General features: G+C 41.8%; 2 protein-coding genes across 3 annotated transcripts in view; both read left to right on the top strand.

The window, feature by feature from the left end:
• Window positions 1–4,820, top strand: part of LOC129659538 (solute carrier family 23 member 1-like) — a 30,746-nt gene extending 25,926 nt beyond the window's left edge. Inside the window, exon 5 of the mRNA XM_055590994.1 lies at window positions 2,222–4,820. Coding sequence (XP_055446969.1) covers window positions 2,222–2,360 — 139 coding nt within the window. The 3' untranslated portion in view covers window positions 2,361–4,820. The remainder of the gene's footprint in view (window positions 1–2,221) is intronic.
• The window catches only part of LOC129659535 (solute carrier family 23 member 1-like), a 246,646-nt gene that overhangs the window by 202,061 nt on the left and 23,326 nt on the right, over window positions 1–21,259 (top strand). The window lies entirely within an intron of this gene.

The following is a 21,259-nucleotide window of genomic DNA, read 5'->3' as shown; positions in this document are numbered from 1 at the left end:
CTTTAGTCATGTCCCATTGTGACCTTATGGACTGTAGCCCGCTGGGCTCCTCTGTCCATGGGATTCTCCAGGCAAGAATACTTGAGTAGGTGGCCATGCCCTTCTTCAGGAGATCTACCAAACCCCGGGATCAAACTTGGGTCTTCTGCATTGCAGGCAGATTCTGTACTGCTAAGCCACCAGGGAAGCCCATGAGAGAAATACATCTTATGTATACTGATAATCATTTATCTAGTTAAAGATGGCAAAAGGAATCAAAGAAATGTTAAAGGTTATTTCTGGGTGATACACATTATATATGAAAGGTATGTACCAATATTGTATGTGTGCTGATAAAGTTTATCTACTCAAGGGTTAAAAAAATGATTAGAATGAAATGTTAATAATTATTTCTGGGTTGTGGAATTGTGGTGATTTATGCTTTGTATTTTTATTTACCATTAATTTTTATTTAGAGTCCATGTGTTGCTTTATAACTGGGAGAAATAAGAGCCATTTAAAACTTTTTCTTAGAAAAGTTTTAATGGTTAACTTTAACATCAGGGCATGTTTCATGAGCCCCACATCCTTTGAATCTTTCAGTCCAGTTCAGTTCAGTCACTCAGTCATGTCCGACTCTTTGTGATCCCATAGTTTCTCCAGGCCACAATACTGGAGTGGGTAGACTTTCCCTTCTCCAGAGGATCTTCCCAACCTAGGGATCAGACCCAGGTCTCCTGCATTGCAGGTGGATTTTTACCAGCTGAGCCACAAGGGAAGCCCAAGAATATTGGAGTAGGTAGTCTATCCCTTCTCCAGCAGATCTTCCTGACTCAGAAATCAAACCAGGGTCTCCTGCAATGCAGATGGATTCTATACCAACTGAGCTATGAGGGAAGTCCTCATATGACTGAAGCCAGGCTTCAACAGTACGTGAACCGTGAAATTTCAGATGTTCAAACTGGATTTAGAAAAGGCAGAGGAACCAGAGATCATATTGCCAATATTAGATGGATCATAGAGAAAGCAAGAGAATTCCAGAAAAACATCTGCTTCTGCTTCATTGACTACACTAAAGCCTCTGACTCTGTGGATCACAACAAACTGTGGAAAACTCTTCAAGAGATGGGAATAATAGACCACCTTACCTGCCTCCTGAGAAACATGTATGCAGGTCAAGAAGTAACAGTTAGAATAGGATATGGAGCAATGGACTGGTTCCAAATTGGGAAAAGAGTACGCAAAGGCTGTATACTATCACCCTGCTTATTTAACTTGTATGCAAAGTACATGATGTGAAATGCCAGGTTGGATGAAGCACAAGCAGGAATCAAGATTGCCAGGAGAAATATCAATAACCTCAGATATGCAGATGACACCACCCTTATTGCAGAAAATGAAGAGGAACTAAAGAGACTCCTGATGAAAGTGAAAGAGGAGAATGAAAAAGCTGGTTTAAAGCTCAACATTCAGAAAACGAAGATCATGTCATCTGGTCCCATCACTTCCTGGCAAATAGATGGGAAAACAGTGGAAACAGTCCCAGACTTTATTTTCTGCAGATGGTGACTTGCAGCCATGAAATTAAAAGATGCTTGCTACTTGGAAGAAAACTTATAACCAACCTAGATAGCATATTAAAAAGCAGAGACATGACTTTGCTGACAAAGGTCCATATAGTAAAGCTATGGTTTTTCCAGTAGTCATGTATGGATGTGACAGTTGGACCATAAAGAAGGCTGAGTGTCGAAGAACTAATGCCTTTGAACTGTGGTGTAGGAGAAGACTCTTGAGAGTCCCTTGGACTGCAAGGAGGTCAAACCAGTCCATCCTAAAGGAAATTAACCCTGAATATTCTTTGGAAGGACTGATGCTTGAGATGAAGCTCCAATACTTTGGGCACCTGATCCAAAGAGCCGACTCTTTAGAAAAGACCCTGATGCTTGGAAAGATTGAGGGCAGAAGAAGGGGACAACAGAGGATGAGATGGTTGGATGGCATCACTGACTCAGTGGACATGAGTTTGAGCAAGCTCCAGGAGTTGGTGATGGACAGGGAAGCCTGGTGTGCTGCAGTCCATGGAGTCACAAAGAGTTGACATGATTGAGTGATTGAAGTGACTGATTGACCCTTTCCAGAAGTAACCACACATTTCAGAGGGAATAATAATGAAAATTATTCTATTTATTGAGTTCTTCCCCAGGCATCATGCTAATCACTTACATATATTTTATCTTCACAGTTATTCCTTGGGAGATCACTACTATATTTTGTCAAAGAGGACACTGAGGCTTGCAGAAGTTGGGCAACATGCCTTGGTCACACAGCTGATAAGACAAAGTCATATTCAGACTTGCCTTTGGTCTATTCCATGCTCTTAACTGGTGTTATAGTGCCGTGGTGAAAAAACCCAAGACATCCTGGTTAATTCTATCACTCTGGGCTCCAGACCTGTTATCTATAAAATGATAAGGCCAGGTTAGATATGCTTCAAATGGGCCATTCTATTTCTAAAATGTTGAATTTTAACAATCAACAATCTGTGGTTCACAAAAGATTTAGAAGGCACATGTATAATAATAGTGAATCATATTTAAGGTAAAAATTTTAAAATAAGATGAAATTAATTGTGAAATTAAAAGCAGCTCTGAGATACACATAAAAGTCACCATAAAAGGTAAAATGTGTATAGAACAATGAAAGCCTTGTAGTGATACTGAATGCATATATCTTCAACATGTACCAAGAAAGTGCATAAAAGGAAAACTAGTAGAAATGCAAGAAATATACATAGATCTCTGTCAAAAGAGTATCAATAAGAAGTTATGAGCAAGGTGGTAATGCTCATAAACAAGTTGGGGAGGGGGACAGGAATGGATGGAAAATGGGATTGAAGATCTGAGTATAGGAGAGGGAAGGAAGAATTTATGGATATGTTGTGTGAATCTAACTGTAGGACATAGGAATCAGTTCAGTTCAGTTCAGTCGCTCAGTCGTGTCCGACTCTTTGCGACCCCATGAATTGCAGCACGCCAGGCCTCCCTGTCTATCACCAGCTCCCCGGAGTTCACTCAGACTCATGTCCATCGAGTTAGTGATGCCATCCAGCGATCTCATCCTCTGTCTTCCCCTTCTCCTCCTGCCCCCAATCCCTCCCAGCATCAGAGTCTTTTCCAATGAGTCAACTCTTCACATGAGGTGGCCAAAGTACTGGAGTTTCAGCTTCAGCATCATTCCTTCCAAAGAAATCCCAGGGTTGATCTCCTTCAGAATGGACTGGTTGGATCTCCTTGCAGTCCAAGGGACTCTCAAGAGTCTTCTCCAACACCACAGTTCAAAAGCATCAATTTTTCAGTGCTCAGCTTTCTTCACAGTCCAACTCTCAAATCCATACATGACCACTGGAAAAACCATAGCCTTGACTGGACGGACCTTGGTTGGCAAAGTGATGTCTCTGCTTTTCAATATGCTATCTAGGTTGGTCATAACTTTCCTTCCAAGGAGTAAGCGTCTTTTAATTTCATGGCTGCAGTCACCATCTGCAGTGATTTTGGAGCCCCCAAAAATAAAGTCTGACACTGTTTCCAATGTTCCCCATCTATTTCACATGAAGTGATGGGACCAGATACCATGATCTTTGTTTTCTGAATGTTGAGCTTTAAGCCAACTTTTTCACTCTCCACTTTCACTTTCATCAAGAGGCTTCTTTTTTTAGGACATAGGAATGCACTCTAGTAAATTAATGGAAACAATTCATCTTGTTCTTGAACATAAAATGTATTTTGTAGTTTCAAAAAGGTAGAGGGAATTCCCTGGTGGTTCAGTGGTGAGGATTCAGTGCTTTTGATGCAAGTTCCCTTGGTGGGTGAACTAAGATTCTGCAAGTTAAGAGGTGCAGCCAAAAAAAAAAAAAAGGTAAAAAGTGCATCTATCATGTTAGTACATTATCCCAACTACATGTAATAATCTTGAAAAAAATAACATGAACAGAGTTAGAAAAATGCTGAACTTCTTGAAAATTTTGAAATATCCCTTAAATAAGTTCTAAGTTAGGGATATAATAACAGAAAATATTTTCTAAGTGAAAACAAATCTCACCATCAGTAAAACTGTTTTATATATATTTTGGCAGTGTCTAATTTCTATGTAATGAGTAAAACAGTTTATAGACAAGGAAAAACAGACATAAAAATCACATCTTTTGTGACTTACTGAAATGCAAATTCACTTTTGTCAGGATTTCATTATATGCCTATTAAACTATAAACATGAAATGAGAAACCCCAGTGTTGATAGATTTTATAATACTAACCTCGGTGCTGGAGGGACGGAAGAGAAAACTAGACTTCTCTGCCCTCAAGGAACCCAGTAATACTGAAATGGCTGAGGCCATGGTGGTATAGCAATGATGGATTGTTTATAACTGTAAACTGTTTAAAGAATCCCTGAGAGTGAGTTACTGTAAATGACTAGTTTGTTAGTACAAGGGCTAACCAGGAAATATGTAACTAGAATATAAGTGGGAGTTTTGTCACACTCACTGTGGTATTTCCAATACCTGACAACCAGTGCCTCCCACAGAGCAAATCCTCAGTAAATATTTGTTGAATGAATGAAATGTGCATATGGAATTACAGCAAAAAACTGAAACACAAATCTTGGATTACATACTGTCTGTACCTATGATATGCAAAGGTGTCTATGTTCATTTTAAAAGCTCAAAAGGGATTTTGCAATGATATAGTGTGTTTCCCTTCTCTGTCAAGATACTTAGCTTCATAATTTTTATGAATTTTTAATTGAAGTATAGTTAATTTAAAATGTTGTGTTAGTTTCAAATATATAGCAAATTGATTCAGTTATACATATATATATAAATGTATATTATATATAGATTCTCTTTCATTATAGATTATTATAAAATAGATTATAGTTCCCTGTGCTATATAGAAGGTCCTTGTTGTTTACCTATTTTATATATATATTAGTGTATACATGTTAATCCCAAATTCCTAATTTATCTCTCCCCACCATAATTTTTTTAACTAAAAAATCATTCATACATACCCATTCCATCACCCATGTTTCCTGCCCTGTGTGTGCCATATATTCTAATCTATTTTGGAGCCTTATGGGTCTAGATTTATGAATCTAGATCAGTTGTTCTTAACCCTAGCAGATGTTAGAATCACCTGGAGGTCTAAGCTCTCTCCATGCCTGGGTGCACCTCTTGACCAGCCCGTGAACTCATCTGAGGCTGATGCTCAGCCCTTGCTAGGTCCTATGTTCAGCCAGGACAAAATCCAGTTAGGCAGTAAAACTCTTTCGTATACTTTATATTTTCATTAAATAAAATGGGTTTGTTCTCAAGAAGACTCTTTAAGCTATCTTCATGGAATCCTGATTTCAAAAGTACTCTTCTAGTATTGTTAAGAACAAGTATCTAAACTGGGTAAGGTATACTATGACAAATGCAAGCAAGAGGCTAAGATCCTGTTCCACTCTCCCTCCGCACCAGCTCTATTATAATATGCAGGTGAGGAGACTAGGTCAGCCTTAACAGCTTCTGACCTTCTAGTAAGACAGGGTTATTGAAGGTTGACTTATCAGGCTATGTTCACCTTGAAGGGAGACAAGTCAGATGGACACTGCTGGAAGTTCTCACAGAGGCCAGAGTGAGACACTGACCAGGAAGAAGGAAGGCTTGTGTGGGGGACACGCCCTGATAATGGATCTCAAGCATGTTCAGTCCATGTGATAGAAAGGAGCCTGGAGGTAGAGGTCTGGAATCGCCTTTCATTTTTGAAGGCACAAAGGAATCTGGCCACCCAGATTCTAGGCTGTGCATCTCTTGTCAGTGAGGGAACTTGATGTGTGTGCACTGTGCTTTGATCCTGGGGTCTGGGGAAGTTTCTCTGGGACTGAGGAAGGCAGTGGCAACCACCAAACGTGTTCCCTGAGCTCTGTGCTGCCCCAGATCGTTTCCCAGTACGTGACTCTCTGCTCCTGGGCTCGCATCTCCAGGACTTGGATTAGGTCTGCTGGTCTTATCCTCCCCACCTTGCCTACCTGTCCAAAGTTTGGCACAGTTCGTGGATCTGACTTGGATATTGATAGGAGTTCCTTTGGAGAAGGCAATGGCACCCCACTCCAGTACTCTTGCCTGGAAAATCCCATGGACAGAGGAGCCTGGTAGGCTGCAGTCCATGGGGTCGCAAAGGATCAGACACAACTGAGTGACTTCACTTTCACTTTTCTCTTTCATGCATTGGAGAAGGAAATGGCAACCCACTCCAGTGTTCTTGCCTGGAGAATCCCAGGGACAGGGGAGCCATGTGGGCTGCGGTCTATGGTGTTGCACAGAGTCGGATATGACTGAAGTGACTTAGCAGCAGCAGCAGCAGCAGGAGTTCCCTATAACTGAGAACTGCAGGACTCATGTGTTGCCCTGAAACCAAGGGAGGACTTGGGATGAAAAGGCCTCTGCTGGGGCCAGTGACAGGCCAGTGTTAAAAGGGCTAATGGGTAACTGTCTCCTTTCCCCTCCTCCAGGCTGCCCATTCTCCAGGGAGGCACATTTGCTTTCTTGGGACCCTCCCTGGCCATGCTGTCTCTTCCCACCTGGAAGTGCCCTGCGTGGACACTCAATGCCAGCCAGGTGAACACCAGCTCACCTGAATTCATTGAGGAATGGCAGAAGAGGATCCGAGAGGTATTGGGTTGAGGGGTGGGGTGCGAGGAATGGGGTGGTCCTCAAAAGGGGCTTCGGAGTTGACTCATTTTCTCAGCTCACTGCTAGGCAAGATTTCAAACTTTAAGACACATGGTCCTTGTTTAATTCAGTTGTGTCATTCAGGGAAAGAAACTGGTGGCCTTGAAGCAGGCTTTAAAGTTTGGCCATGCTCCAGGATAAGTTGAGCTGAGTGAGTGTTAGTCGCTCAGTCGTGTCCGATTCTTTGCAACCCCCTGGACTGTAGCCCACCAGGCTCCTCTTTCCATGGAATTCCCCAGGCAAGAATCCTGGAGTGGGTAGCCATGCCTTCCTCCAGGGAATCTTCCCAACCTAGGGATGGAATCCTGATCTCCTGCACTGCAGGCAGATTCTTTACACTCTGAGTCACCAGGAAGCCCGTGCTCCAGGTTGGCTCATCTAAATGATAGATTAAGAAGCCAGCACACAGGATTGTCAGCAGAAAGCCCAGCCACACCCTCAGGGACAGTAGGCCTCATAGCTTGCAGACTCTAACATCCTCACCTGGCTTCGGAGGTGAGGTGTCAAGCATGGCCCATGGGTGGAATAATATATGAGAGGGAAGGTCGCCTGAGATTTCTAGGAAGTCCAATCATCTCCCTCCCAGATTGACCTTAAATATGTAAGCCTGGAGCGGCTCAAAGGCCCCCCTCCTCTGGAGCAGGGGCAGAGTTACACAAACACTATACGGTGTGGGGTTCTTCTTGTTGTTCAGTCTCACAGTCATGACTGACACTTTGTTACCCCATGGACTGCAGCATGCCAGGCCTCCCCATCCATCACCAGCTCCCAGAGTTGACTCAAACTCATGTCCATTGAGTCAGTGATGCCATCCAACCATCTCATCCTCTGTCATCCCCTTCTCCCACCTTCAATCTTTCCCAACATCAGGGTCTTTTCAAATCAGTCAGTTCTTCGCATCAGGTGGCCATAGTATTGGAGTTTCAGCTTCAGCATCAGTCCTTCCAAAGAATATTCAGGGTTGATTTCCTTTAGGATGAACTGGTTGGATCTCCTTGCAGTCCAAAGGACTCTAAAGAGTCTTCTTCAACACCACAGTTCGAAGGCATTAGTTCTTCAACTCTCAGCCTTTGTTATGGTCCAACTCTTACATTCATATATGACTACTAGAAAAACCATAGCTTTGACTAGATGGACCTTTGTTGGCAAAGTCATGTCTCTGCTTTTTAATATGCTGTCTAGGTTGGTCATAGCTTTTCTTCCAAGGAGCAAGCAACTTTTAATTTCATGGCTGCAGTCACCATCTGCAGTGATTTGGGAGCCCGAGAAAATAAAGTCTGTCACTGTTTTCATCATCTCCCCACCTATTTCCCATGAAGTGATGGGACCAGATGCCATGATCTTAGTTTTCTGAATGTTGAGTTTTAAGCCAGCTTTTTCACTCTCCTCTTTCACTTTCATCAAAAGGCTCTTTAGTTTCTCTTCGCTTTCCACCTTAAGTGTGGTGTCATCTGCATATCAGAGGTTATTAATATTTCTCCTGGCACTCTTGAGTCCATTTGTGCTTCATCCAACCTGGCATTTCACAACATGTACTGTGCATGTAAGTTAAATAAGCAGGGTGACAGTATACAGCCTTGACATACTCCTTTCCCAATTTGCAACCAGTCCATTGTTCCACGTCTGGTTCTAACTGTTGCTTCTTGACTTGCATACAGATTTCTCAGGAGGCATGTAAGGTGGTCTGGTATTCCCATCCCTTGAAGAATTTTCCACAGTTTGTTGTGATCCACACAGTCAAAGGTTCTAGTGTAGTCAATGAAGCAGAAGTAGATGTTTTTCTGGAATTCCCTTGCTTTCTCTATGATCCATCTAATATTGGCAATATGATCTCTGGTTCCTCTGCCTTTTCTAAATCCAGCTTGAACATCTGGAAGTTCATGGTTCACGCACTGTTGAAGCCTGACTTGAAGGATTTTGAGCATTACCTTGCTAGCATGTAAAATGAGTGCAATTGCGGGGTGGTTTGAACTTTCTTTGGCATTGCCCTTCTTTGGGATTGAAATGAAAACTGACCTTTTCCAGTCCTTCTAGTACAAGGTAGTTTGCTCAGGCATTACTCTAGCCCTCACTTACTGTCTTAGTGTGCCCCCCCCAAGCTCACTAGGACTGGACCAAAGGCATTCCAAAACTCAGGACTATGGACCTAGAGCAGAGTCTGTTAGTAGATATCCCTGGGAGTCTAGGTGACAAGCCTTAGCGAAGCCAGGGTCCATCCAGCATCCCAGTCAGTCCAAGTTCAGCAGCCTCATGGCTGCAGTAAGGGTCACATCCTCAGAACGTGACAGATGAAGGAAGAGGGAATACAGAGGAGACACATTCCTAACAAGATTCCTATTCTTACCCAAGTGTGACCAATGAGAGGGAATAGAATTGACAAAACACTCCAATGGGGGGTGGGGCGGAGGGATAATGATGTAAGTCCTGATCTGACTCCAAAGGCCTGAGAACCAGGAGTGTTGATATCTGGGGGCAGCAGAAGACAGATGTCCCAGCTCAAGCAGCAAGCGAAAATGTTCTTCCTCTGCCTTTTGGTTCTGCTGAGTCCCTCAAAGGATTGGATGGCACTCATTCACATTGGGTGGGCTTCCCAGGTGCCACTAATGGTGAAGAACCCGACTGCCAGTGCAGGAGACATAAGAGACATGGGTCCAATCCCTGGGTCAAGAAGATCCCCTGGAGAAGAGCACACCAGTATTCTTGCCTGGAATATAACCAGTACAAACCAGCTCCAATATTGTTGCCTGGAGAATCCTGTGGACAGAGGAGCCTGGCGGACTGCTGTCCATTGAGTCACAAAAAGTCTGACATGACTGAAGTGATTTAACAGAGAGAGATGCTCATTTTGGGTAGGGCCATCTGCTTCATTCAGTTCACCAATTCAAATACTAATCTCTTCTGGAAACACTGCAGAAATAACGTTTTATCAGCTGTCTGGGCATCCCTCAGTCCATTGACATATAAAGTTCACCATCACATTGTGTATATGTTCCACTTTAGTAAACACTAGCAAACACATTTCTGAAATGGATGTTCCAGTTTATCCTCCTGCCAGCATCATATGTGAGTCCCAGTTACTCCACAATCTCACCAACATTTTCTTGTTGCCACTCTACTGAGTGCATTATGGTAAACTTGTATCATTCCTTTATGATGCTCTTGAATGATATAGAATTAACTGTAATTGTCGTCATCTTATAGGTCTATTTGAACACCTGGACTCATTTTTGCTCCTATGCTTGCCACATTAACAGGTGTGTGTGTGTGTGTGTATGTGTGTATATGCTCAGTCGTGTATGATTCTTTGTGACCCCATGGACTGTAGCCTCCCAGGCTCCTCTGTGCATGAAATGTTCCAGGCAAGAATACTGGAGTATGTTGCCATTTCCTAAACCAGCAGATCTTCCCGACCTAGAGAGCAAACCCGAGTCTCTTGCGTCTTATTCACTGGCAGGCAGATTCTTTACTACTGCGCCACCTGGGAAGCCCTTTAACCAGTGACTAGAGTTCAATTCCCCAATGTAGATTTTGTTATTTATCATTATTTCTGTGACTTTCATTTCATCAAGTATCATGTAAATCACCTGTGAGCTCATAGTTTGTCTATGACCTGTCTATGACCTTTTAATCTCAAAGTTCACACAGACCACGTCCTAAATATGCCAGCATCACTGTCGGTACTGGCTACTTTCACAGTGTTCATTCCTCGTGTGGGGATTTTCTCCCTGGGGCTTGGAAATGGCGAACCTGAAAGAACAACACTCGGACAGTCTCTGCAAGGACTGACAATTTTATTCCTGCAGTCAAGCCTTTTTATAGGAGCAGGGAACAAAGAGCTTGGAGCATACAGCCAGCAGAGCACATACAAGGCTAAGGTATAATCAGTAAAAGATACTTCAAGGACCAGCGCGTTCTTAATGGCCCATGTGTTTATCTCATGACCCATTTTTCTCAAGCAACGTCTTTAATGTTTAATTGTTAAATCTTGGCACCGAGCATAGCCAAAGGCAGGAAATGTTCTTCAGCAATCAGTACACAATGCTTGGGTACTTCTGGCTCTTCACCTTTTCCCCCCTAAGGACCTTCTCCTTCAAGGCTATTTTGCACTGTGCCTCCTAACATATCCTCCTTTTGTTTTTAGTTTAAGCACGGCAGCTGCTAGTTGGACTCCGTTGTGAGAGGCATGGAGTCTTGAGTAGAGACATCTGTATCCTATAAACAATGACAGAAAAAGCAGAGCAATTAATACATATATAAAAAGGTTGCCTCCTGAAAACCAAGTTCTGGGATCCAAAGAGGATAATGTTTTGGTTAAAGTATAATAAAATTGGGTGCTATACAATTCCTTAGGTATTTTAACTTGAAAATTAGCAATTTGTTGTTTTGGAAGGTTAATGTCCAAACTTGAGTTATCCGTGAGATCCTGAAAATGTGCTTTAACTTTATCCCAAGGATACTCAGTGCCATTACAGGGCATGTTAGTCAGACAGAAAGAAGTAAAATTCCAGTGACAACGTGTATGTGTTTGTAAAGTAACTTGCTGTATTTGATCTCCTATATTAATTACCACTGCTTGTAATTCATTAATTCGTGTTTGCAATCACTGATCTATTTGAGCTTGTCGAGTCCAGAGATCATGGGAATCTTTGTGCCAAGCAGTTATAAAATCATGATTCTGTATAAAATTGTGTAGTGCCATACCAGATAGGTTTCCTACTGTAACAATAGATATTAGACTAAGAATGCCAGCAATAACCCATCCTATTATGTGCTTTGACCTCTTTAAGCCATTTTTGAGCAGAACTGGGAGAAATACAGAGTCGGTCCATGGTTCTGTGAGGTTAACAGGAAGCCACAATTCAGATCTCTGCTTGACTATTGCAATATTGACATTATGATGTGAAATAGTATGGTTTAAACATGTATACAAGGCACATGCTATACCGTTAACAATCTTAGCAGAAAGATCTATATCAAAGTTACCTACAATAAACATGTACGGGAAGTGCACACAAGATTGGATATAACCTGTACTGTTGGTGATGGACAGGGAGGCCTGGCATGCTACGATTCATGGGGTCGCAAAGAGTTGGACACGACTGAGCAACTGATCTGATCTGATCTGATCTGATTGTATAAAAAGGTATAGTTTTGAGGTTTTAAGGCTTTTGCAGTCCCATACACACTGGCAAAGCGCTCCAATGCAGCAGGAATCTTCCACACATGCCATTGCTCAGGTCCAGGGTTCAGACGTTGACGTTTTCTCTTCGGCTCCTCTATGGTCATTGACGAGACCCTTCATGTCAGCTGCGTCACCTGTCGGGGGAGTCCAGTCTCGGGGTCCTTCTCAGTAATGGACATGGCGAAGTGGAACCCAGATTTCTTCTCCATCTGCAACAACAAGACCATAACCTTTGCCTAGGAGTCGTAAGATTCCTGGCAGCCATTGATTAAACTGTTTATACCATGTTGGTGTTTTGGCTTCTAACAGTTTCTTACTGTTTTCTTCTACAAAATGTAGTCTGCATGAGTATTAGAACTATCTTTTATTAATATTTTAAAAATTTAAGGAATAAAGAGTTAAAGATAATAACAATTGAGGGTTCATAGGATAAGAAGTGTATCTTCTCTTCCATATTCTCCCTTTTTGTTTTAATAAATGAGTTTTAAGAGTACGATGGGCTCTTTTGATAATTGGTTGACCCTGGGGATTATAGGGTATCCCCATGATGTGTGTTATATTCCATTCCAGTATAAATGAATGAAACGAGTGAGAGGTAAATACAGGCCCATTATCTGTTTTTAAGACCGAAGGTATCCCCATAACAGGGAAGGTGAGTAAAAGTTTGGAAATGGCGTGTTTGTTGGATTCTGAAGAGATAGGCAGTGCCCATATAAAACCTGAAAATGTATCAGTTGAGACAAAAAGCAAAGAAAACTTTCCTAAGGAGCAATGAGTGAAGTCAGATTGTCAAAGGGAGTTAGGCTGTTGCCCATGAGGATTAACTCCCGAAATTGTGGTATGTAAGTGCAGAGGAGCGCAGATGTCATAAGATTTAATGATATGTCTCGCTTCAGTGAGGGGAATATGGTATTTAGAGTGCAATATTTTAGCATTGGTATGAAGATTAGCATGTTCGTCAATAGCAGACGTAAAGACACGAGAAACTATCAATAGCATCATTTCCTGCTGCCAGGGAGCCAGGTAAACCTGAATGAGCACGTATATGTGCAATGAAGAAGGGTTCCGTACGTGATTGAATTAAGGCTTGAGTCTTTGAAAAGAGAATATATAATTCTTCATCTAGGTTGTATAAAAGGGCAGTAACAAAATCGGGGAAAAGGGAAGCAAGGTATCTGTTATCAGTATATATATTAAAGGGTAATGGTTGAAGAGACAGAAGAGCATATAAAGCATATAATTCAACTCTTTGTATTGAAGAATAGGTAGTAGGTAATTTCTCTTTGATATCAGGGCCAACAATCCCAGCTATGCCTTTCTTGTTGCCATCAATGAAATAGGTAGGTGCATTTGAAATAGGCTGGGATGCAATGATATTAGTTACTATAAATTTAGTAAATTGTAGGAAGTCCCATAATTTTCCTTTCGGCAAATGGAATGAGATAACATTCTGAAAATCATTTAATGCTATTTGCATGGTCATGTTATATTGTAAGGCAATTTGTAATTCTCTTTTTGTCAAGGGGACATGTATTGCATATGGATTAAATCCAGTTAAGGTTTGTATATGGTTCCTTCCTGATACAATTAGTTGCCCTATTTTCTCAATGTATGATACGATTTCTTTGACCTTTTAGTATGTAGATATACCCATTCTATTGGGCTTTTTTGAGCTATGATTGCAGTAGGTGAATGTTTAGTGAGAAATATATATAAATAAATCGGTTGGGTATGATCCAGCCGACTTGAGAAAGATTGTTGAATGTGTTTTTCAACAAATTTTAGTTCTTCTTTTGCTTCTGTTATTAGCTGTCTAGGACTATTAGGGTCAGGAGGTCCCTCTAAAATTTTAAATAAATTTTGTAATGCATAGGTGGGAATGCCAATGGATGGCCGAAGCCAATTAATATCTCCTATCAATTTTTGAAAATCATTTAATGTACGTAGAGAATGCATAGAGATTTGAGGTTTTTGAGGTTTTATCTTAGACTCTTCCATAACATGTTCTAAGTAATTAAAGGGTGCTTTCAATTGAATTTTATCTGGTGCAACAAGCAGGCCATGATTTTGAAGAGTGGTAGTGATTGCGTCATATAACAGTTGTAAACAGAGTTCAGATTGCATGGAGAGGAGTATATCATCCATATAATGAATTATGAAAGCAGTAGGATATTTATCTCTAATGGGTTGTAATAAAACAGATATGAGATATTGGCAAATGGTAGGAGAGTTCATCATTCCCTGAGGTAAAACCTTCCATTGAAATCTTTAATAGGAGCCATGTGATTTATAGAAGGAACTGAAAAAGCAAAACGTTTTCTATCTTTAGGATGTAAAGGTATAGTAAAAAAGCAATCTTGTAAATTAGTAATAATTATAGACCATTCTTTTGGCACCATGGAAGGGAAGGGCAATCCAGGTTGTAAAGGCCCCATAGGAATCATGGTATTATTAACATTTCTTAAATCTATCAACATTTGCCATTTTTCTGATTTCTTTTTTATTACAAAAATGGGAGATTCTATGGGGAAAATGAAGGCTCTATATGATTTTTCTGTAGTTGCTCAGTTATTAATTGTGCGAGAGCTGCCAACTTTTCTTTAGTCAGGGGCCATTGAGGTGTCCATATTGGGGTATTAGATTCCCAATCAAGAGGCAGCGGTGTTAACCTAATCGCCCCCATTAAAAAGGCTCATTCAGAGAAATCGTGGCTTTTGTTTGTTCAAGAAAACCCTTCCCTATAAATTAATAGGGATATTGGTAATATATGGTTTGATGTAAGCTACAATTTGATCAGGACCATAAGCTTGTAAATAGGATGAATTGACGAAAGTTTGTGTAGCATTAGCCTTGCTTACCCCTAACAGTCTGGAAGGAGCCACAGTCTTACCCCATTCAAGGGGCTATTCTTCAGTTCTAATAATGGAAATGTTGGCTCCTGTATCCAACACACCTGTGAAATTTTTTCCCCGTATCTTTAGAGTAAGCATAGGCTTTTGACGTTCCTTTAATAAGGTAGATAGTGCGGCGGTAAGATTGGTGCTACCAAACCCCCCCTGCCTAATTTTATCAGATGCCCTCAATGGTCTGACATATGGCAAAAGTAATAATTGTGCAAAGCGCTCCCCTTTTTGTAAGTATATATTTCCTAATTTTACGACATTCACCATGACATGTATCTCTCCTTCATAATCTTCATCCATAACTCCAGTCAACACTACTAAACCTTTCATGGTACAACTGCTACGTCCTAAAATTAGTCCCATTGTTCCGGAAGGGACTGGACCATAATATCCAGTGGGGATTTTATGAGGATTGTATAATTCTATTAAGTCCATGTCATAAGGACTAGGTGTATCAATGCAGGCACTCTTAGATGTAGCTGCTTGTAGTGTCATGATGTGGGGTCCTCCTTTTGTAGTGGGGCTAGGGGATAGCCCCTTTATTAGTTTCCTTGTTGTTTTTGTTGTGCCTCTGTAGTTAATGCACTTCCATCCTTATCGAATTTGGAATGACATTCATTCAACCAATGGAATCCCTGTTTACATTTTGGGCAAACTCCTGGGGGCCTTTTTTTTTTTTTTTAGAAGTAGTATTATTTTTAGCTGTTTTCACTGGCATGAGGCATTGTTTTTTCATATGGTTGGCCTTCCCGAAGTTAAAACATTTAGCATTGGTAACCTTTTGCACATTAAAAGTTTCTAGTGTTGCTAATTTTGCTCTATGGGATGTAGATCTGATATCTCTATAAGCTTTCCAATACTCCATAAGAGAACCGGTTTCTCGAATTGGTCTAAGCATGGATTGACATTCCTCATTGGCATTTTCACAGGCAAGTTGTTTTAAAATAATATTTTGTAAGGTTTCATCTTTGATAGATTTTTCAATGGCATCCTTTAATTTTCCTATAAATTGGGAATATTCCTCTTCATGTCCTTGGGTAATCTTAACAAATGAACCATCAGAGTTAACATTATCGACCTTTGCCCATGCTCTGCAAGAAATTTCTTTAATGAAATGCAGCATTTGAGGGGTAATATTAGCTAATTGCATAGTCATATCAGCCATGGCTCCCGTTCCAGTAAGTATATCATAGGTTAAATTGGCGGGGTTACCATGAGATTGCTGGTCAATCATCATCTGTGGGGCTTCATCGTTAACCCACATTTGCCATTGAAATAATTGTTGAGGATTTAGAATTATCTTCGCTACTTGAAAAAAATCATATGGCATCCAGTGATCAGCCCATCCTCTGAGGAATTCTACACAGGAAGGAGACATAGGTCCATACAGAGTGCATGCTTTCTTAAACCTAGACAACATACCAAAATCTAAACCAGCCCAAGCATTCTCACCTTGGGCAGATTGATCAAACTGTATTGGAAAAGCAAAATCGCAAGCAGGCATCTCCCGAGGAGGAGTGAAATGGTTAGTACAAGCAAAGTTAGCAACTGCTGTTAAAGGCGGAGCAGAAGGGAAAACCTCAGATTTGGGCTGTCCGTTGAATGAAATGACTTCCGCTGTAAGTGGTTTCAGTTTTGATACATCCTGTAGACATATGTCTCCAAGCTGTTTTCCTAGGGATTGTGTCTGATTGAGCATAACATTCTTATATTTCAAAGCACCTTGCATATCTTGTTCCTTAAGCTCATATTCATGTAAAGACTGAACAGTTTCCACTTCCAAATCAATATTATGCCCTTCAATTTGTTCTATGACAGCCTGTATGAGTGACCATGTAACACACCATTGAGGTGGAACATGGACTCCTTGCCGATATGCTCGCAAAACATTATTCTTAACCCTTTTCCATATGTCTAGATTGAGCGTCCCTTCCTCTGGGAACCATGGATTATGTTCCAGTAAAATATGATAGCAGTCATTCAACTGATCTCTTGAAACATTAACGCCATTTTGTTTCAAAAAGTGATGCATTATAGAAATGAAAGGAATCTTACTGCTATGTTGTCCCATCCTGCTTACTTCTTTCTGCAGGGCTCGCCACTTTGTTCAGTCTTCCTATCAACTCCCTGTTCGGGCGCCACCTTGTGGGGATTTTTATCCCTGGGACTTGGAAATGGCGAACCTGAAAGAACAACACTCGGACAGTCTCTGCAAGGACTGACAATTTTATTCCTGCAGTCAAGCCTTTTTATAGGAGCAGGGAAAAAAGAGCTTAGAGCATACGGCCAGCAGAGCACGTACAAGGCTAAGGTATAATCAGTAAAAGATACTTCAAGGACCAGTGCCAGGGTCCAGCCCCAGCTGATCCAGGGTATTCGAAGGAGAGACGGCGTAGGCGAGGGTCAGGAAACAACTGCTTAATTAAACGTTAAGTAAGGATATAAAGAGTAATAGAATGAGGATAGCTCAGTAGGAAAATTCAGTGGAGAAAAGAGGCTGAGTAGCTTGGTTTACACGGGAGACCAATAAAACTTCAAGACAAGAAGTTTGCACCACTTACGTAGGCCGCAGGCGTCCTTCCATTCTCCAGAAGGAGAGGAGACACTGAGGCCTCCCCGGTCGGATCTTAGAAGCCCAGGCATAATTAGCAAGCATGGCGGGTTCCGCGCTCCAGATGGAGACTCAGCCAGAATTTGAAAGAGAGAGCGACATGGGGAGACCAAGTTTCAGTGAACAAGGCCCGCACTTTATTTTCCAAAGTAGTTTTTATACCTTAAGTTGTGCATAGAGGATAATGGGGGAAGGGGTGGAGTCATGCAAGGACAGCAGTTCCTGGTCCTAATCGAAGCCAGGCTTTCAAACTTATCATATGCAAAAGTTCAGATGATTGACATCATCTTCTAGCCAGGAGGCCTGTTAACATTTTAAGAAACTTATTTTTCTCTAAAGGTGATTACTCCAAAGTCAGGCACCAGCCTCCAAAAAAGCACTGGACAAAGCTGCATTTTACATTTCTATACACCCATTATATCAATCAATACACTGCCAAGGACACAGTAGGTAAGGAGTATGGAGACTTAGCAGCAAACATTGGCCCAACAAGTGAAAAACCCTTCACCAATACAATTTCTAATCAATCTTTTAACTACTCTAAAGAATCTGTGTTTAGACAGTTTAGAACATCTCCTGCCTCTCACAGTTGGGAGGCTCTGAACAATCACATGTGGCCGGAAAAACCTATTCAGGCAGGCTAGAGGATTTCCAAAGGAGTTTGTAGATTAAACACTGTCACGCCCAGGAATTATTAACTGGAGCTGTAAGCTAATTCTTTTTTTCAGAGAGAGGTAGTGGGGGACAGCCCACATAAAGTCAGAGGTGTAGGTGAAAGCATAAAGCAGAAAGTAGGCAGACTCTGGTTTGGGGGTTGATGCTCGAGAATTTCCAGGGGGACTCCTGAGGCTCGATCCCGCCTTTGCGTATGCCGAGCCTCCTTCCTCATGACCTTTGTCATGGGCGGAGTTCCTCACGCTGGCTCCCGGCAGTGATAGAATTCCAGTTGAGCTATTCCAGATCCTGAAAGATGATGCTGTGGAAAGTGCTGCACTCAATATGCAATATGCACTCAATATGCAATATGCTGGCTCCTGGCAGACCAGCATGTTCTTAATGGCCCATGTGTTTATCTCATGACCCATTTTTCTCAAACAACGTCTTTAATGTTTAATTGCTAAATCTTGGTGCTGAGCATAGCCAAAGGCAGGAAATGTTCTTCAGCAATCAGTACACAATGCCTGGGTACTTCTGGCCCTTCGCAGTTTCCCCAAGGACCTTCTCCTTCAAGGCTATTTTGCACTGTGCCTCCCAATACCTCGTTGTCCATTCAGTACAGCCCACTATACTTTGGGTCTAGCTTTATTAGATGTGCTTCAGTTTCATAGAACCAACTATGATGCCAGCACCCCTCATCCCAGATTGAAGATGTATCTAGAAGTATGACTAAGAAATAATTTTCTTATTCCCATTTAAACACAATGGGCAAAAGTAGCATTATTTGATGCAAGATTTGGTGACTCCAATTCGTTCTGCCACCATCTTTTTCTTTTTTCCCATGATGAGCTCTTCTCAACCCATTTTCTTGCTCCTAGATGGGGTTTTGAGTTTTCCTCCCCTAACTTTTAATTAGTGGGCAGGAAAAATAACATTGCTAAACCTTCCTTTCTGTGTCCTTTCCCAAGGTACTTTCACATGATTTAATAAATATATTGTCACTGGATTCTCTCCACTGGGTAGGATGCATCCTGAAAAACACCAGACTTTCCAATCCGGCCCATAAATACCATCAGAATACCAGCAGGTCAAATTAAATTGATTCTAGTATTCCATCTTAAGGAACCCAACTAAAGCTCTAGTCCTGGGAAAATAAGATTTCTTTACCCTCTGCTCCAACTGCTCCACTGGCGCCTCACTTTTGTGCCCCATTTTCAGCTTGATCTTGAGCTTACACTGTTACCCGGCAAAGCCTGCCCTTCTGTCTTTGTCACCCACATTTTATTGCTTCAAGCACATATCCTAATTTTGCTGTAATTTTACTGCTTTGGGGTGAAGTGTCATGAAATATGGAGAAGGCAATGGCACCCCACTCCAGTACTCTTGCCTGGAAAATTCCATGGACGGAGGAGCCTGATAGGCTGCAGTCCATGGGGTCGCTAGGAGTGAGCAGGACTGAGTGACTTCACTTTCACTTTTCACTTTCATGCATTGGAGAAGGCAATGGCAACCCACTCCAGTGTTCTTGCCTGGAGAATCCCAGGGATGGCGGAGCCTGGCGGGCTGCCGTCTATGGGGTCACACAGAGTCGGACACGACTGAAGCGACTTAGCAGTAGCAGCAGCAGTCGTGAAGTATGAAAAGATCAATGGATATTGTATTTATTGCTCTATTCCTGTCATGTTCATGCTGTGAAAAGTGATCCTTGAGCTGTTTAATATATAAGTCAATCTTCATGGTGATTTCAGTCTGGGTTGCTAGTCCCTATATCGTAGCCTGGGCCAGGGCTTCAGTGATAGGATAAGCGAAGTTCAAATCAGAAACACTGTCCATACCAGGTTTTTCTTGTTGTTCAGTCAGTAAGTCATGTCTGTCTCTGCAACCCCATGGACTGCAGCAGGCCAGGCTTCCCTGTCCTTCACTGTCTCCTGGAGTTTGCTGAAACTCATGTCCATTGAGTTGGTGATGCCATCCAACCATCTCATCCTCTGTCACCCCCTTTTCCTCCTGTCCTCAATTTTTTCCCAGCATCAGGATCTTTTCCAATGAGTCAGCTCTTCACATCAAGTGGCGAAAGTATTGGAGTTTCAGCTTCCAATGAATATTCAGGGTTGATTTCCTTTAGGATTGACTGATTTGATCTCCTTGCTGTCCAAGGGACTCTCAAGAGTCTTCTCCAGCACCACAGTTCTCCAGAACCACCAGGTTTTTAAAGAGTGTTAAAAACCTTCCCTACTCTGTGGATTGTCCAGTTTAGGCAGCCTACCAGCTCTGTGATGGGCCATTTATCCTCATGTTCTCCCACCAGAGGCACCTGTGCCCATCACTGTCATCAATCAATCAATCATTGTCATCAATCTGGATCATCCTGGGAAACACAAACAATGTCAGATAGAGATGGAGATTGTGCAGTGTATGAGCCCACGTGTGCGTGGCTTGTGACCCAAGGTGTCATCTCCTGGACCCTAGTGACTACATTCAAAGTCATACTTCCCCTCTCTTTTTTAAGACACGGGGACATTGATATGAACCACCAGTATTTGAGATTTGACTATTAAGTCCTGTCCCATAAAAGGTGAAATTTCAGTACAGCCTCTATGAACGACTTGCCAGACCAAACTGCTAGTCCATTGGCCACAGCTTGAGAATCTAAAATTCTAAAGGGATGATTCTGGGTAATTTCATGTCCACTGCCACATCACACACATTGTTCATTGGCTGGACTTAGACTTGCCTTCCTTCCTCCATCAAAGCCCTTCTACTGAAATGTTACACTCTTTCAGTCTCAGTCTTTCTCAGGTGGATGAGCAGCACCTTCAGCCAAACTCCAACTTGCTTTTTGAATTCAAAGACCCACATAGTGAGATCCAAATCTTGGTTGCTAGAGTTAGATTATCTTGTGAAGTAGTGTCCACCCAGGGAAGGCAGGGACTGTCACTTATTCATGGATCCTATGAACTCCTCCTTGTGTAACCATGTTTTCTTCTCCTGAATGTAACTATTTCCTTTTAATCAGCAAGTTCTGTTGATGAGACTTAGCATGCACGCACACCCCTTCCTTATTTGAATGTCTTTCTGACATCATTCAAGATATCATTGAGATTTCTGATCTTGGAGTTATTTGGTGCCAGTCAGTAGTGCTCTAATTCCAAACA

Source organism: Bubalus kerabau, chromosome 8, assembly GCF_029407905.1.
Source record: "Bubalus kerabau isolate K-KA32 ecotype Philippines breed swamp buffalo chromosome 8, PCC_UOA_SB_1v2, whole genome shotgun sequence".
Classification (NCBI taxonomy): Eukaryota; Metazoa; Chordata; class Mammalia; order Artiodactyla; family Bovidae; genus Bubalus; species Bubalus kerabau.
The sequence above is the reverse complement of the archived record's forward strand: the minus strand, read 5'-3'. Positions and strand labels throughout refer to the sequence as shown.